Below are 18,709 nucleotides of genomic sequence, written 5' to 3' on the forward strand. Positions count from 1 at the left end.
GACACACGGACGTCCAAGACAGAACTTTTTTAAACTGTTTTTTAACTAGTTTAAATAACAAAAATGACATCAAAAATATCATGAACGTTAAAAATAGTGTTTTTTCTTAATATGTGTGTGTATGTATTATCTTACAAGTGCAATGTATGATACATAAAGACATTTTAAGTTTGAAAAATCAGATGTTTTGCGCGAAGTGAGAGTAGTACCCACCTCAACGCTTCGCTTATGAGGCGTGCAAAACATTATGAATAAGTTCAAATTATTGCTAAAAGATTTCCATAACCATGTGTATTTTTTGGGATATGCAGTACGGCAACACTGAATGGCGTCGTATTTTCGTAAACAACATTTTTAAAGTACAGGTGAAATTTCGGATAATACGATTATTCCTGATTGTACGTGATCCCAGTGTCTCACTTATTTTTTGTTATATTTTTTTTACACAGTTTTATGGCACAAACAGGCATTTTACTTCGGGTTTTGTCCAAAATCTTCAAAAACTATCGGTATGCCCTCTCCACACAATGCTTGTGACACGACTGGCTCGGGTACGCCGAATTCGGCGTACTAAAAGTTGCCGCATTTTTCAAGTACGCAAGCGGCATCTAGTCGTAGCGCGCGCGCGGAGACCAATCCATAATCTAAGAATTCATGTTTATTTTTATTATTATCATTAAATGAAAAGCAACGTAACGTTAAGTTAATTTTTAATCTTCAAAAAAAAAACTCTGTTCAAAGTTTATAAAATTTCAAACTAATGCACATAAAATTAATCACGTAAAATAATGCTGTTTTAAACAAAGAAATTAATAACATCATCAATGCTGAATATGAAACCAATGCCTTGTGACAAAGTGCGATTTAGTGCAATACAATGCGAGTTATTTACAAATTACATTCCACTGGCAATTACGAATTATGTTCAAATTACGACTTTATTTCCGTAGAAATACGATTGAATATCAAATGCTCAATACTTCTTGAATTAACTGTGACAATATTTACAAGGAATAGCCAAAAACATACCTTTACCCGATGATCCAAACACAGTATTGCCCAAATCGTTGAGATTGCTTGCAAATTTATCGACCTCTGACGTCACGCCTTGCGCAACATTCGATCCAGTTTTCTTTACACCCTCAGTGACGTCACTTTCCATCTTTTCCAAACTTTGCCCAGTTTCCTCTAGCCTTTCATTCGCAGCACCCTTTATATCTTCGAGTTTATTTTCCGCCGTTATCGTGAAACCTTCGAAGGAATCTTTGACACCGCCGAATAGTTCTGTAGAAGCGTCTCCTGCTTTGTTCGTCGTGTTTTGTACATCTGCTATTATTTCTCGCGTTGAATCGTCTAAACTGTCGAAAGTATTTCCAGCTGAACTCTGTAAGCTATGTAACGTGTCTTGCGCTGAGCTTTCCAACCCGTGAACATCATCTTTCATCTCTGCGAAGGTATCCCTTGTGCTACTTTGCAGATCCTCCCAATTGTCTGCAACGTCGTTCACTTTGCCCTTTGCCGCGGTTTCGATTGAACCGAAAGCGCCCAAGGACGAATCTTTGACGTGACCGAACGCTTGTTCCGCTGACTCTTTAGCTTGTGAAACTTTCTCACTAGCAGCCTGTTGCACGCTGTCTAAGCTATCTTTGCCAGAATTTTTTATTCCTTCAAATTTCGTGCTTATATCCGCTTGAATTTCGGATTTCTTTTGTGCCGCCGCGTTAATAGCTTCCTCTGCTGTTCTTTTTATATCTTCCGTAGTGCTCTCTGCTTCTTGTCTTATCCTATCCATATGATTACTGGCTGCGTTTTGAATGAAATCTCCGGTGTCTACTAAATCACTCTTTTTCTTTTCCAAGACTTTTTCTACTACAGTTTCTGTGTTTTTAAGTGCGTCTGCAGCTGCATTTGTTTTATCATTAACAGCTGAAGTAAATTCGTCTTTTTTATTGTGTAAGTCTTCAACGATTTCATCTCTTTTCGACTGTGCAGCTTGAATAGCTGCATCTCTTTCCTTGTTAATGTTTTCAATAACTTGAGCGCTTTGAGCCTGCACTTCATTTACTGCGTTGTTCTTGGCATTGTCTACGCTGTTCAAAAAATCTGTGCTCTTGTTCTGAATAATTTCTATTAAATCATCTTTAGCACTCCCTAATTGATCTTTCTGCTGTTGAATGCCAACCAAAATTTCACTTGTCCTGTTTTGAACATTTTCAACAACTTTTTCTTTTTTTTGTTCGATATTTTGAGTGACTTCCTTTGTTTTACTTTCTACATTTTCAATTAGTTTCTCAGCTTGTTCATGTGCATTTTGTGCCACTTGTTCTTGTTTATTTTCAATGTCTTTTATTAGGCTATCCGTTGTTGAATGTATACTGTCTACTGCATTTTGCTTCTTCTCATTAAGTTCTTCGGCTATTTCATTCCTTTTACCTTCAATATTTTGTACTAGATTATTTGCTTGTTCGTTCGCATCGTGACTTACTTTGTTCTTTAATTGCTCGAGGTTATTAAAAGCTGCCTGTGCACTTGCTTGAGCATTTTGTGCTGCAGATGTAGCTGTATCATGTAAATCTTCCTTAATACCTTCAGCTGTATTTTGTGCATTTGAAATTAATTCACTACCTTTGTTAATAGCTTTTTCCTTCTTACCATTTACTTTTTGTGTTTCATTTTCAAGAAAATCAACACATTGTTCTTGTTTCTTAGCTGCGGTTTCTTCAACGTCTTCTTTCATTTGTGATGCCTGTTTTAATAGTTTCTTAGCGGATTTTTTGCCTTCAGATACATTATTTTTCACTTCATCCTCAACTTTTTCTTTTTCGCCAAATATATTGTGTACAAGTCCTGTGAAAAAGTTTTTGCCTTCCTTTGATTTCTTTTTGCCCTCAGCTTTTATATTTTCTTTAGTTTCTTTAGCCTTTGATTTTACATTTTCAGCTGCTTTTCCTGTTTTCTCCTTTGCAGAGTCCATAGCATCACTCAATTCATTCACTTTATCATCGGTTGCCTCTTTTAAATTATCCATCTTATTTTTAGCACCTTTCTTTATATTGTTCACTTTATTGTTCAAGTCTTCGCCGATATCTGATATTTTTTCTTTGGTAGAATCCTTTATTACTTCAGCTGTATTTACAAGATCGTTTTCCTTATTTTTTACTTCTTTCTTTATATCTTGGGTTACACCGTCTAATGACTTAGAAGCTTCCATTTGTTCAGCGGCTAAAAAGTCCATTACTAGTGTTTTATGGTCTTTATGTTTTGAATCGGCTTGATTTAGTAGATTATTTACAATATCCTGAGCTGTTGTTTTAATATTCTCAATTTCAGCGGTCGCTTGTGTACGAACATCTGAAGTTAAATTATCAACATCGTTTTCTATATTTTGTGTTGTATCAGCAACTTTATCAGATTTTTCTTTGATGGCATCTTTCAATTTATCTTCCCCATCATGAACATTTTTCTTCAATGTTTCCTCAACGATGACAAGGTCGTGTTTAAAGTTGTCTCCATTATTGGATACATCATCTTGTACTTCAGACGTTTTCTGTTTTAGATTATCTTTCTCTTTGTAAAGTTTATCTAAAACATCTTTGGACTCGTTTTCAGCTCTATCAGCGATTTCTTGAATGGTCTCATGCACGGTAAAATTGACATTTTCTATTCTGTCAGCTAACGTTGAAGTTTCCTCGTGGCTATGTTTTTCACCTTTTTTGTATAGACCTTTGCAGCAGTCGTCATAGAACTGGAATGGATCCGTTTTTTTACTACGCAAGGGAGTTTCAACGGGTTGCATGTTTTCATACTGCTCATAAACTTCTTCAGTCTTTTCCTTTATACTTGGAGAATCTCCATCGTCGATAATTAATTTTGTTAAATACACTTCATTGTTGCCATCTTCATCGATTCGTACGTGAGGTTTGACTTTTAAGTCTTTGAACATATCGTCGACTTTTTCAAGGAGATCTTCGTTTATAATTCTCGGTACTGGTTTCGGCGGTGATTTATCTTTAGATTCTCTTGGTTTGGGTTCTGGTTTAGGCTCTAGTTTGGGCGATGACTCTTTACTGTCTTCCTTCTCCTCACTGTGGCTAAACACGTTCTTTACTTTATCAGCGAGGCCTCCTAAGAAACCGCCTTCTGATTTCTTTTTGCCTTTTTCCAATGTATTCATGGGAGTTTTGTCTTCATCAGAATCGAATGTTGCTTTCACTTTATTCGAATCAACATGCACTGAGTCACCATTCACTGTAAAATTAAATACGTTTTCAATAATGTACTGACATATTTACATATTTATGATGAAAATTTATATATTTACCTTGAACTTTGGGTTTCACATCATCCGCGTCCTTAGTAGTGAATTTCACATTACCATTAGCAATGGTTTTGTCCTAGAAAATGGAATAGTTTAATGTATTTAATGGTAGATGAGCGCAAGCTTGTGAATCGAACCCATGTCTAATGCACAATGGTAAACGAGACTATTCTATCGAAATGGGCTGAGACTACAGGACAACAGGCACATTGTTTGGGTCTCTAGAAACGTAATGGAGTACTAAATAGGGGTATAAATGTATTGAATATTAGCATAACTCTTGCATTATAATTTTAAGTGTAATTATAGTGAACTCACGTGTCCGTTGAGTTGTGGTGAATTTTCGTGGTGTGTGGGGAGCGATGGCGGTCCGATACTGTGATTATGGTCACCCCAATGGAAGCTCAGTTCGTCTTTTAATGCGTCGAATCCTGCAAATAATTTATTCAAGTAAATATTATATTAAGACTGAGAGAAAATATCACTGAAATGCTAGTTCATACGAAATACAAGTAACTCTTCGTAAAATTAAAACTTCTTCAATATCATGTTATTATTATGTATACGATGGTGTGTATTTTCGAATGGGGTATTGTTATAGTCATAAGTTACAATAGGCCATTTTTAGTTTAAGTTTTGATTGTAGATGTGACTATAACTGCGTGTTTGTGAGTATCATTCTGCTGCTACTGTATGTATACGTTTGTGTGTGTGTTTGCATGTGTGTGTTATTGTCTTTCTACTACGATTGTACGTATAAGCCTGTATATTTGTGTGTGCATCTCACTGGACTGATCGAGGTGTGTGTATGTGCATCTCAACGGGTTGGTGGAGGCATGTGTGTGAGTGTCTTTCTGCTGAGATTGTATGTATATATTTACTAGCTTTCCGCCCGCGGCTTCGCCCGCGTTTTCAGAGAAAACCCCGCATAGTTCCCTTTCCCGTGGGATTTCCGGGATAAAACCTATCCTATCTCTCAAGTTGGATCGAACTGCACATGGTGTGCGAATTTTATTATAATCGGTTAAGTGGTTTAGGAGTCCATTGAGGACAAACATTGTGACACGAGATTTATATACATATATATATTTATGTATATGTGTTATGTTTGTGTATGTATGTATGTCTTACCGGACTGGTCGAGGTTGAGACAATCAAGTTGGCTCTTAGCGGCTCGCGGTGCAATGCGCTCGGGCAGTTGTACGTCGAGCACACATGCGGGTGTTTGGGACTGTTCACCCTTGGCCACCTGCAATTATATACGATTATTATTCATTTTATTTAAGTACATATTAGATTATACAATAGATTAGGTCATTATTCATGAAAGTTCAATAAAAATTTATTGATTTTTTGAAGTGGAAACTTCTTTAGCGGCGTTGAGCACTTTTTCTGTAATGGGTATAAAATCTTAAACTCGCGTCAGGACACGTGACCTGATCGAAAAAGCGTAAGACGGATACCATTCCAAAATATCAAACATGATCAACGTTAATAATCAAGTTTTCACTTCTGCCGGCACTCACTAACACTTTTTTTTATTGAAAAAGCGAATTTTAAACACTTTATAAAAAGCCTTTACCTGTATAGATTGGCCAAATTTACTGACCAATTAAAACAATGTTATGGCAAATTGTTAATTGTGCTTTGATTTTTAACGAATCGATGGCTCCAAAGTATTATTATCATGCAGCAAACGTTAAGGAATGTGAAAATGTAAATTTGGATAACTTATTAAGCAAATAGTAGTTTTGATACATTAAAGAAATGGACCGAGAATACTGCCCTGTGTCACCCCGGAATTCATAAGCCTATGCAATTTCTTTCTCTTTTATTTTGTATTCGATACGATCATTTGTCGAATAATAAATTTCCCCAAATATATAAACTGTATTATTTTAAAACATTTTCAATAAAGATTTTTTTCTATTTCTATTTAATAGATTGTTTTCTTACCTTAGGTTCGTTCATGAAATAGATCCTGCCCGATGGGCTCTCCTCGTGATGCTTGACGCGGACTGTGAATTCAACGCGATTGTCTTTGAACGCCTGTAATTTCAAAGCAAATATAATTAAATAATATTCCTGAAGAAATTCATGTGTTCTTTAAAGTACAACAACCAGATAAATGGTGGTTTAATTTATGTTTATTATCCATCTACAAATTAAATTTATATCTTGTTGAAGTTCGGTTTAATTTCGATTTTATTTACTACAGAGGTAACTAGATTTCACATTATAATAAACTATTTTAAGTTGATCTAATTATTCTTACCTCAAAAGTAAACAGCGGTTGACTGCCGGATTTGGTTACCGGAACGAGGTTTCCAGAAAACTCCAGAAAAACTTCTTTGCCGTCCAAAAAGCGTACAGACGTCGAATGCGCTATCTCTGTGTAGTGTTCCTATAATAAAGTATTTAATTAAACTTATTGATTACATATTTATTTCAAAGGCACAATAAGGTATGTCACGAAGAGATAGATTTTATTAAAAAAATCTGTCATCAAAAAGTTATTGTTGATATAAAATTTTACCATAAGAAAAAATAAATACAGACTTTAAAAAGAGGCTTTGGTCTATTAATCAAAACTTTGTATAAAATTGAATGTTACTGAAGTTAGGGCTTCAATTACGATTAATATTTTAGGTTATCACCAACGACACGTAAAACTTAAATTTTCATCAAGTATTGCTGTGCAATTGTTTAGTAATAACATTTTAAAATAACTTATATTTTACATTATTATTAACTAATAAAATATACCTGTTGCAACAGAGTTTCATACGCGTATCTGTCCGTAATATAGAGCACGAGCAAGCGACCTTCTAACGCGTCCAAACGTTTGCCCAAAACTACGATACGCACTTCGAATGGCACTACTAGCATTTGTCTGAAAGTAAAGCCATATTTTTAAGTATTTGAGTAGAAAATATGTAATAAATAATGAATAAATCGTGTTTAAATACGTTAAAATGGCTTATTTCTAAATGTTTAATACTCGCGGCAATCAAACAAGATGCATTATTACTCAAGTTAAATATAGCTCATGTCACTTCTGGTAAAACATTTTTTATTAATAATAATTAATTAACTATATAATGACACATTTGCAGGAAACATTAGATTGTTTTTATAAATTGTTCCAGTATATACCTATGCAAATAAAAATGTTTTAAAGTAACTGAGTTTGTGTTTTTTTCTAGAAGTTACTATACAAAAAATTCACAATTCGTTATTCCAGGAATTTGATTACATTTAAAACTAACCTGTATAACTCCGTAGCCAATTTCGTAGCGTCGCTGACATTTTGACAGTTCATCAACCAGAATCTGTAACACAATATGGACAATAGTTAGAATTTAATTTATTGTAGTTCTTACCCTAGCTGTGCCCCGCCCGTTTTACGCGCATTACTCCGCTCCTATTTTATGATTTATATTCCTCGATAAAATAGACTATGTAACACATAACTTATTTTTCAAATCGGACCCGTAGTTCCTGAGATAAGCGCGTTCAACCAAAGAACGATGGTGATGACAATTATCATCGACATATAGGATATCCCGTATGTGATTAATTATGCTCAATGGAACATACAGCGTACGCAAAACTTTAACTTCCATTAAAAATTGTAATGATAATAGTAGTGACATCGAAAGTGATGTTTTTGATAGTGCTTGTTGTCGTGCATTAGTTTTTTATTAGTATACTAGCGGTCCGCCCCGGCTTCGCCCGTGGTACATATTTACGTTTTCTCTACATAAGAACCATCCTCGTACTTCAAGGAATATAATAAAAAAGAATTATCGAAATCGGTTCAGCCGTTCACACGTGATGCCGTGACAACGCGAAACGGGTGTGGACCCGCCGCCTTTTTAAAGCTCCCGCCGCGAAGCGCGTCGAACGCGGCAACTGATAGTTGATACACAAAAATAATCCTTATGGCATGATTCTGTATTCACACGCGATGACTTATAGCGTATTTCATGTATAACTTTGGTGTTTCTACACCGATTTACATGATTCTTTTTTTATTGAATAGGTAATAATGTTAACTTTTTTAATTAGGGATGAGTGAGAGTGTTGTAAACGTAAGAGTAGACAAATATAATCAGAAAGCTCCGAATTGCTAAGCTATTGAAGTTTCACGTGTTATTGTGAGTCAATTTTAAAAGATATGTCTAGGAATTTATTTTTATATAACAATAATAATTTAAGAACATTTGTGTCGTACATGATTTCTATGTAGCTTTAACCATTAAGGCTGCACACGCGACGGAAGCTTAAAAAATGGAGTAACTTCTCCCGTTTTCCCCATATTTCCCTTCACTGCTCTGCTCATATTGATCGTAGCGCGAGCGTAATAAAAAGTATACTATAACCTGCCCAGGAGTATGAAGAATAATTGTGCCAAATTTCGTTAAAATCCGTCGTGTAGTTTTTGTTTCTATAACGAATATACAGACAGACAGACAGACAGACAGACAGACAAAAATTTTACTGATTGTATTTTTGGCATCAGTAGCGATCCCTTATCACCCCTTCATAGTTTTTTTTTAAATATATTTCATGTACAGAATTGGCCTCTCTACAGATTTATTATAAGTATAGATAAAGGTATATTATGCGATATAAAATATTTGATATCTTTTAAATTAAAATTTATAGAATACGGTAGTTTTAATAACATCTCCTTTTCATAATTACCTCGCAGAAACCGTGGTGGTAAATGACGCACAATCATCGGTGATGGTGAGCGGAGTCGAACCCGTGACATCCTCCCACACGGCTCGCGCTTGACCGCCCATGATCGAGCAGAGTAGGCGTAAGTTTGATGTCGATTGTTTTTCTACCACCTGCAATTGATTTAAGTTAAATAGTGGTAACTTATGTATCGACGATGGTTTAATGTATGGTATCAAAATTTATAAGTTGTCTTTTATTTCCGATCTTTAAGGGCCGATTTTTCAATCCTTGGTTAAAATATATCCGTCTAATAAAGTATTACACGAACATATTAAAATGTCACCTGTAAACTGTCAAATACGGACAATTAGAATACATTTTTGAAATGGTAGTTTAATAATACTTTCCGCCTCCCGCTAAAATTAAACACTTAAATCACCCCGCACGATCAGGCTAAAAATGGTCCGCATTTTTCTGCAAGGACGATACGCAACGAAGATTGACAACATTAATCAAATTGACAAAGTATTTTATTATTTTGGATTTGTGATTATCGTTTTTCGTAGAAAATGGTTAGATATTGTGCTGTTTACGGATGTATTTCATCAGAAAAACGCGAATTTTTTTTTACGCTAATCACAAATGTGCCAACCATAAAGCGTTAACACACACATTTGCAGTCTCTACAGTGTGACTGTCAAAACGATAATTTTGTATGGAGTGTCCGGGGTGTGGTAAAAGCACACGAAATACATCCGTAAACAGAACAATATTTAACCATTTTCTACGAAAAACGATAGTCACAATTCCAAAATAATAAAATTACTTTAAGTCAATTTGATTAATGTAGTCAATCTTCGTTGCGTATCGTCCCTGTAGAAAAATATGGACTATTTTTAGACTGATCGCGCGGGGTGAGGTAAGTGTTTAATTTTGGCGTGAGGCGGAGTGTCCGTTCTGTAGCGTATTAGCTAAAGTCCATTTCAAGAAAGAAGTCCCGCAGACGCAGTGTTGTATGCGGTCGTAATAATGTTGGCAGGGTTAAATGTGGGGAAATCTGTGTGGGAAATTATGTATCGTTCATTTAATTTCATTTTATAAACTACTGCGACTGAATATTTAGATAAAAAAAATTGATATATGTTATGTATTGGCCGATCTCCCCATCTGTTAAATTAGTTCCATAATTGTCCGCGGGACTTCTTTCTTGAAATGGATATTACTATTGTGTATTCTGTGGTAAAAGTAAGAAAGTAAAATAACCTTGTGATCGGGCGAGTGCGGCAACGGCACGGTGAGCGTGATGCTGCGGTGGAACTTCCTGCGGCGCGGCTCCACGGTGAGCACGGGCGACACGGCGGCCAGCCGCGGCAGCACGCGCCGGGCCAGCGCCGCGCCCGCGCCGTGCGCCTGCAGCCCCACGCGGATGCGCTTCGTTAGCGCTTGCGGCGGGAATAGCGCTTGCACCTGTAAAAAGTAAAGTAAAGTGAATTCCCATGTCCCCTAGTGGGGTAAGGGGCAGATGTATACATCTGTTTCACTGATCGATTTTCTTTAGGGACAAGTAGGTGATCAGCCTTCTGTGTCCTGCCAGACCGAGACATTTTTTTTTTCTTCATCTCCACCGGGAATCGAACCCAGGACCCCTCGGTGCTACACTCACGCGTCAACCACTGTACAGAGAAGGCGGTCAAACTTGCACCTGTACACACGTTTATTTAACATTTTACAAGTGAAATAATCTATTTGATGAATAGCTTCTTGTTTAAAATCAATTTTGTGTCTGAAGGTTTATCATGATGTCCTATATCAGTATTATTTACAGTGTGGAAGTGATGGCACTAGATAACCTATATACGGCTGTCATTATTATATAATTAATAATACGAGTACAGAGACCGATCGTTTTTTTTCCATCTTACAAGTTTACAAGTGTTCCTAAATTTCAAAGTATACATGTTACAGTTTAATAAACATATCTTGAGTCGTTAACTAAGCCGCATCATAAGGACGTGTGTCCGCCTGTTATTACAACAAAATAAGGCTGTGTATCCACCAGTACCTCCGCCACATAAAGGCGCGTACCCACCAGCCACATAAAGGCTAATTAATGTTTTCACACAATCTGTTGGTTGCCCGGAAGAGATTACTCGTTAGTAATAAGACCGCCTTCTGTGTTGTTTGTCCTAGTTAAAGTTTTTATTGTACCTTCTACTGTAATGTTAACAGCACAATAAAGTGTTTAAAATAAAAAAAAAAACGATGTGTGGCACTCGGGGACTGCCGCGGTAAAGCTATTGCATGCTATGCCTTCAAGCCACACCTCCGCGCCCGTCGGAGTGGGGAGCGTGAGGTTTTTCGTTACGCAATTTCTGGATTCGGTCCCCGCGCTCAAGCCCCGCGATAGAAGCTATGCAACAGCTTAATAAAGGCGTGTACACACCTGCGGGATGTGCGCGGACGACACGGTGCCGCCGTCGGGCCCGATGATGTGCACCTCCTGGCGCACGCGCGACACCACCGCCACGTAGTGCGGGAAGTCGCACGTGATGATGCGCGTCACGCGCTCGCCGTTCTCGCCGAGCGCCTCGCCGCTCGTGCCGTGCTCTTGCCGCTCGCGGGTCAGCGCCTCCTGACAAATAAATACAAATTTAAATTCATTTATTTGGCACCAGAACAAAAATAAGTAAAAGAAAAAGACGATTTACAACAAAAAAATAGGGTGATGATAAAAAGGTCCCCACGTCAGCAAAAGTTACAGAGAATGTTTCTGTTACACTGGTTTTCAGTGTCGACCGGACGAATATATAAATGTGAGTTAGAATAAAGTACATATAGAAGAAATAACAAATTTAGTATATCAGAAATAATAAAGAACTAGGCTAAGTTATAAATGCACATGTTTATGCACGCATTGAACCGCACGCACGGACGCATACACGTACGTACGCACCCGAACTCTACATGCAAAGACACATGCGCCCGCAAAAATGAAAACATCCAGACCTAGTTATCCAGATACACGCACGCACATTCACATTTCTTACGATCATACACAATTGCGTACGAACAAATATGCACACATACGAATATATATCCACAACCACATACTGAATTGAACACCCGCATGAACACGCCCTTATACAACACACCTATCAACACATTTCATTAGTTTTAAGTGCTAGGACACAATAGGGAATTAACAAATCTCTGTTTCAATAATACCCTTAAAAAACACAAATAAAGAGAAAATCAACATAGTACAATATATGATTAAAAGTTAAAACCTTTTTTCTATTAACATAGGAACTATATTCACCTGTATCATAGCATTATCGTTGTTGTGCAAGTAGTGATCTTGCCACGTCTCCCCCGTGTCGGAGCGCAGGATGACAATCTCTCGTTCTGGACAGGATGCCGTGAAGATCGGGACTTCGATTATCACAGGTCTGGAAATATGTTTATTTAATAAATATATATTATAATACATATACGTTACTGTTTTTAGTTGAAATGAATATCCGGCTCGAAGGATCAAATAACTTTTCTTGTATAAATTTACTATACTTGTTCAATGTTATTTTTCTTGTGTCATTAATTTGTAATTTTAGGGATTAGTGTTCGTGTGGGTATCTGCAAATGTACTAAAATTACGAAAATTTTGTTTTAGAAGATTTAACTCTATTTACAAGAATCGCTTTGTAGTGAGAATAAAAATTACATTGATATTTATTACAACAATAGGCTACGGGTTAATATTACACTATTTATATGATCACACTAACCGCATTTACCCCAAAGCATATAATATTATTTCCACACGATGTTTGTAATTAAGAATAACAGAATTAACTTCAGTTAAAACAGGTCTGTTTATTTAATTTTTTTTTTACTTTTCCTCAATAAACTAAAGAAAAAAAATTCACGGATCATCAACAACAATAAATCAAGATCCATGAATCTTATGAATTATTAATGATATTATTTTTAGTTAACGAGTTGGGTGCTGTGTTCTTATTATACAGTTATTTTATTTTTATGTTCAGCGTCTTTATGAAGTGATTTACTACTATTATAATTTTTTAACCATTTGGCAGAACAAAACTTGATTTATACTGTTTTTGAATATTATAGTATAAAAATCAAAATAATCAATATTAATTAAAACTTGGTCCTTCGAGGCAGATTTCATCAATTACCATATAAGTACAAATCAAACAAACAATAGTCTATTTCTTACAACGAAATTATGAAACTTACGCTAAGAATTTGGCTCCTTGTGGCTGCAGTTCCAGAAGTCTAGAGGCTAGGGCTTCGCCCTCCATAAGCGGTGGTGGGGCTGCGGCCGGTGCGCGCCGTGTGGCTGCTCTGTAAGTTAGAGAGGATTTATTTATAAAAGTGTTAATGGGATATTTTTAAATTATTTTCCTAGAAACATATTGCTCATTACTTAATTTTTGCATAGAAATTTAAAGCAAAAAGATTGTCGATCAGAGTCCTGTGCTGTGCTGTGTGTGTGTGTGTGAGCAAAGTTTTGTCTCATATTCCCGTTTTAAATATTTTCAATCGAATAATATTTTTACTATTAAATCCATACCGAGCAGAACTAGAGCATCGTTATTCCACTATAATACAAAAAATCGGATATGGTCTGATAGGACTTCAGTTAGTCGCCTATTAGATTTTGTTCCAAATGCGCTTTACATTTTCTTCCAACACATAATTAATGCTTTTAAGAATCCAATCGATTCTCAAGACACAAACATAGCTGTTTGCGAACAATACAAGTGCCAACTTTAATGCAAGACAAAGAAGTCATCAACCGTTCTCAAAACAAAGAAATATCCTCAGAATTACTGAAATACCAGGTCATCTTTATAAATACGGATTTAAATGACACAATGATGATGTCACTTCACCATATTAGGAAGGATTTGTATTTTTTATCTCGTTAACGTATACAAGGTAGTTGCGAGTGTGAAATGTTTAATTTAAAAATAATGCTGATACAAGATTCAAGGCCAAAGTTGAGATTGACCATTTTGGTCAGTAGTAATGTAATTAAATTAAGGATATTAAAGATATTTTGATACAATATTGAAATAACAATTATAATAATTATTTCAGATAAGGGTCAACTTTTTCTAGAAAAAATATAGCAAAGGCTAGATAGAAAAGACATACAAGCTTTTCTTAATTATATGTACCTAAGGGACCTTTATTGCATATTCATAAGGAATTATCGTACACACTAGTTCAAAATTAATCAAATTTTATACAAATGACGTCAATTTCCATTTTGAAATAGGGTGATTTTAGGGGAAAAGCTGTACTATCGCCTGCTGGTAAGCGATCATCATCTATAGACATTTGTTGACTATGTCCTGTTTAGAAATATTTAATAAAACAACCCCAAAGACATTCATGATAATTCCTACGTGCTCAACATCACATTACGTAGAGACACTCGAATCAAAGTGCACTTTAGCACAATTGGCAATCAACTTTTGAAAACCGTTTACAAAAGTAAACGATATGCCCAAGCTACTGCCAAGTACCAAGTTTTGGCACGATTTGAATCTAATTATGGCTGTTTGTTTATAAAATACATTGTAACGATAGTGAAAACTTGTGTCGAAATAGCTTATGCGTTTAATGAGTGTTCAGTAATAGGTAGGTAATAAACTATTTTTAATTTTCACTCGAATTTTGGGTAACATCAACAATCGTTTAAAATAGAAGTTGTTTTTTATTTTGTATGTCATCGACATAAATACTATCCCAGTAATACCAAGCTTTTTTATGATACTTTATTTACCCTAGGATTAGAATATAGTAAAACCATTTATATCCTACGTCAAAGCGATAAGGTACCGGTAAATATAAACTCATAAAATTCAAGAGCATAATATTGTAAATATGTTATTTTGGCCAAGATTTTGGTAAGCGATGGGAACGGAAGATAACAAACAAAGAAGCTTTGGTTAGCAATTTAAATTAATCAAATTTAATGTACGTGGGAACTTAATCTTTTTTATCAGGTTGAACGCTGAGTCACCTTGGTTAAGTGTATTTGTCAAATTATTTAATTAAAGAAATCTTACTTCTAGCACCTCGTCTTTATTGGTGTTTTAGCAAACGAGCAGAAGCACTGGTGGTAAGCAAATTGCGTCGCTCATAGACGACCATAACGAAGATTATGGGTGTTGCCTACCAGAAATTGTATTGCAATTTGTCAGTTTTTTCGACTAAGATGACTTGGAAAAAGGAAGATAAAATTACAGTCCATGGCAATCGAACAAAAATATATCAAATCGGTTCACAGGCGAATTCTTACTTAATATTCAGCAAATACTCATCTGAAGAGCCAGAATCACGAACATAGGCAATGTTTACACCATGTCCACGATATATTTCTTTCACAACAGTTATTAGGCGTGGCATGGATCCAAAAACATCCATTTTATGCGTCATTCACTATGACTTTAAATCTTAGTAACGTAGTAAATTTCGTTATAGATTATCATATAATGTAACAAATATGTTTTCTTTTTAGATTTATTTTCTAGATCGATAAGTATTTACAAACAGTAAACTTGAGACAAGCCTTATGATGCATTTCAGAAATGTGTTGCTATAATATGCTACCTTGTCTCGCGGTGTATTCGAAATTATAGTAGAAGGGCTTGTGAAAAAAGCCTCGCTTTGCAGTTCTGAATTAAAGTATTCCAGAATTCTACCTATACCAACTTTGGTAAAGGTAGAATTCTGGAGTGTGGTATTTAATTTAAAATGGTTCGTAAATGGTATGTTTTATTCATAATTTTCTAATAAAGTTACGATGGGTTTAACATTAGGTATCATTTCTATTTACAAGGATCCCTAATTAAATCCAAAAATAAAGCCCATTACATCAATCCTTCCAATAGGCAAAAAAAAAAACAGACTTCTAGTATATATGGGGCAATATTTCAATGTGAAAGCTAACCATATATTACGTCACGATTAGGGGAACGAAGTGTGACCATGTGATAAGAATAGGGGTCATAAGTTTGAAGGTTTCTGTACGATATCTGATATTCCTGCCTCTTTCTATTAGTGTGAGATATTGGGGTCTATATATTTGGTGATATATCCTCATTATATGCTATTGCCTATTATAGATTTACTTGACGCTTTACCAGGGATAAGATACACTAATAGGGAATGACTCAAATAGTAGTTATAGCCCATTTATTATTTAAACTAGATTTCCGCCCGCGGCTTCGCCCGCGTTTTCAAAGGAAAACCCGCATAGTTCCCGTCCCCGTGGGATTTCCGGGATAAAACCTATCCTATGTGTTAATCCCAGTTACCCTCTATATGTGTGCTAAATTTCATTGTAATCGGTTCAGTAGTTTTTACGTGAAAGAGTAACAAACATCCATACATCCATACATCCATACATCCTTACAAACTTTCGCCTTTATAATAGTATTAAGATTGATATTTGTTGATACAAAATCTTATATATAAAATTCTCGTGTCACAATGTTAGTCTGCATACTCCTCCGAAACGGGTGCACCGATTCTCATGAAATTTTCTGTGCATATCGGGTAAGTCTGAGAATCGGCCAACATCTATTTTTCATATGTACCACGGGCGAAGCCGGGGCGGACCGCTAGTCTTATATATAAAATTCTCGTGTCACAATGTTAGTCTGCATACTCCTCCGAAACGGGTGGACCGATTCTCATGAAATTTTCTGTGCATATCGGGTAAGTCCGAGAATCGGCCAACATCTATTTTTCATATGTACCACGGGCGAAGCCGGGGCGGACCGCTAGTATAATAATCAGGCATTTGCAAGTACGATAGCTTTTGGTACTTTATCGTAAAAACGGTAAAGTAGAATTTACTCAACTTTGATTGCGCTTTACGATTTCTTTATCCTCCCAATTATATTATGTGATTTATTATTTACTTTTATATTTTATAAAATAATGTGTGTAATGAAGTGTCAAATAAATAAATAAAATAATATATTCCAAACAATTTCTATAATTAAAGATGAGCGATCTTTATTATCTAACCTACCTCTCCTTAAGTCTAGCCCATCCAATACGTTCATAAAATCCAACCCATTAAGTCGCGTTAAAATATCGCTTGAATAATTCGCGCAATAAACAACAAGGTCACTTACGTAATATACCTTAGACAATGAGGCTCATGTTACATCTATGTAATGACCTTGATTTGTAGATTAGATAATTTAGCGTGGGTAACATTTCCCTATTATCCAGCTAAAATGGGAGGTGGGAGGGATAATATAGTCCATTACAATGATACACATTTATATTGTGAATGCGAAAGTTTATCTGTATGTTTGTTTCAGGTTTAAACCACCGCTTTTTTATAAATTTTGGATCCTAAAAAGTACCTATTGATTTGGGTCACTAAAGACATTTGCTCGAGGTTTGCTTGCAGATGAAACCGCGTGTTATATTACAATTAATCTCATTCCGATAAATGTTGCACCTGATCAGCAAAATTGTGAGTTTGTGTATGTATTTTGTTATGAAAAATAATCATTTTTCCATCGTATTTTACTTTACTTTTCCGTATTTTATCTGACCTTATTTCTTTCGCATACTTACATTAACAAATTCGTGTGTGTGTGTGTGTTTCAATGAATCTCTTTCCTTACATATTGTACCTTACCTGCAAGTAACTCTAGTGGGAGCGGCACACGCTGCTGGTGGTACTATAATCCTGACACCACCACGGCGTTTTGCTTTCATAGCTCCACCGCGAGCGTCAACCACGAAGGACACCAGGAATCTGGGAAAAATGGGTTGTTTTATTTGAGCATTTGTATAGATAGAGAAGATATTTTGGTATGGTTTGGGGTAATAACATCTTGTCATGTAATAAGTCGTGTAATGAAACAGAAAATGCTTGAGATAGATATCTCCAGATATTTGTCCACGTACTATAAGTGCAGTGGACTGATGTAGGTTTGTTTTTAGATAAATCAAGTAATATTTATTAAAAAGAAATGTTAATTCTATAGTTTAAATATTAAACTTTTATATGTACTGTATCGGGTAGCCATATGGTTCTGACACACAAAGCTATATTAGTAGCCAGGTGTTCATGTATAGCGATAGGTTCATCGCGGTGCATGTAGCGGCACTGCTGCTGTATCGCTGCACTTCTGCTGCTGTATCGCTGCACTTCTGCTGCTGTATCGCTGCACTGCTGCTGCTGTATCGCTGCACTTCTGCTGCTGTATCGCTGCACTGCTACGTCTGTATCGCCCTGTCTACACTCACCCGATGTCCAGCGGCTGCCGCTCGATGGTGGCCACTCTGCTGTCATTGTTGCTGGGCCACAGGTGGCCGTCCGTCACGCTGTCCTCGAGCGGCTTGGCGCGGTTCAGCGTGCCCGCTTCGCTGTTCATGTAGCGGTACTGCTGCTGCTGCTGGATCGGGCATTCCACTTCTCCTGGTGGAAACAAGATAGTTCAGTCAAGTTTAAGAGCTGATTGGAGTCACTCTAATTCAACTTCTTCTTTTCGAACGGGAGAGTAATAAAGGTAGGACGCAAGAAAAGATGGAAGTAACAACCCATGGCTCCGACAAGCCGTAATTTTACGTAAATAAATTACATTTATACATTACATTCATACGAATTCAAATACAAAATAAATAACAATGCAA

The 18,709-nt window shown here is 36.1% G+C and overlaps 1 protein-coding gene across 1 annotated transcript in view; it reads right to left on the minus strand.

Moving 5' to 3' along the window:
- The window catches only part of LOC149897900 (uncharacterized), a 169,746-nt gene that overhangs the window by 2,266 nt on the left and 148,771 nt on the right, over positions 1-18,709 (minus strand). The window contains exons 19-33 of the mRNA XM_090115811.1: positions 18,323-18,494; positions 17,709-17,828; positions 13,268-13,375; positions 12,327-12,456; positions 11,451-11,639; positions 10,271-10,474; positions 9,029-9,177; positions 7,588-7,650; positions 7,085-7,211; positions 6,594-6,722; positions 6,275-6,367; positions 5,450-5,567; positions 4,637-4,749; positions 4,322-4,394; positions 1,030-4,248 (exon numbers count right to left, since the gene is read on the minus strand). Coding sequence (XP_089971937.1) covers positions 1,030-4,248; positions 4,322-4,394; positions 4,637-4,749; positions 5,450-5,567; positions 6,275-6,367; positions 6,594-6,722; positions 7,085-7,211; positions 7,588-7,650; positions 9,029-9,177; positions 10,271-10,474; positions 11,451-11,639; positions 12,327-12,456; positions 13,268-13,375; positions 17,709-17,828; positions 18,323-18,494 — 5,007 coding nt within the window. The remainder of the gene's footprint in view (positions 1-1,029; positions 4,249-4,321; positions 4,395-4,636; positions 4,750-5,449; positions 5,568-6,274; positions 6,368-6,593; positions 6,723-7,084; positions 7,212-7,587; positions 7,651-9,028; positions 9,178-10,270; positions 10,475-11,450; positions 11,640-12,326; positions 12,457-13,267; positions 13,376-17,708; positions 17,829-18,322; positions 18,495-18,709) is intronic.

Source organism: Colias eurytheme, chromosome 24 (genome assembly GCF_061535395.1).
Source record: "Colias eurytheme isolate Ceu_HAF_F1 chromosome 24, ilColEury1 Martin Lab GWU primary, whole genome shotgun sequence".
Lineage (NCBI taxonomy): Eukaryota > Metazoa > Arthropoda > Insecta > Lepidoptera > Pieridae > Colias > Colias eurytheme.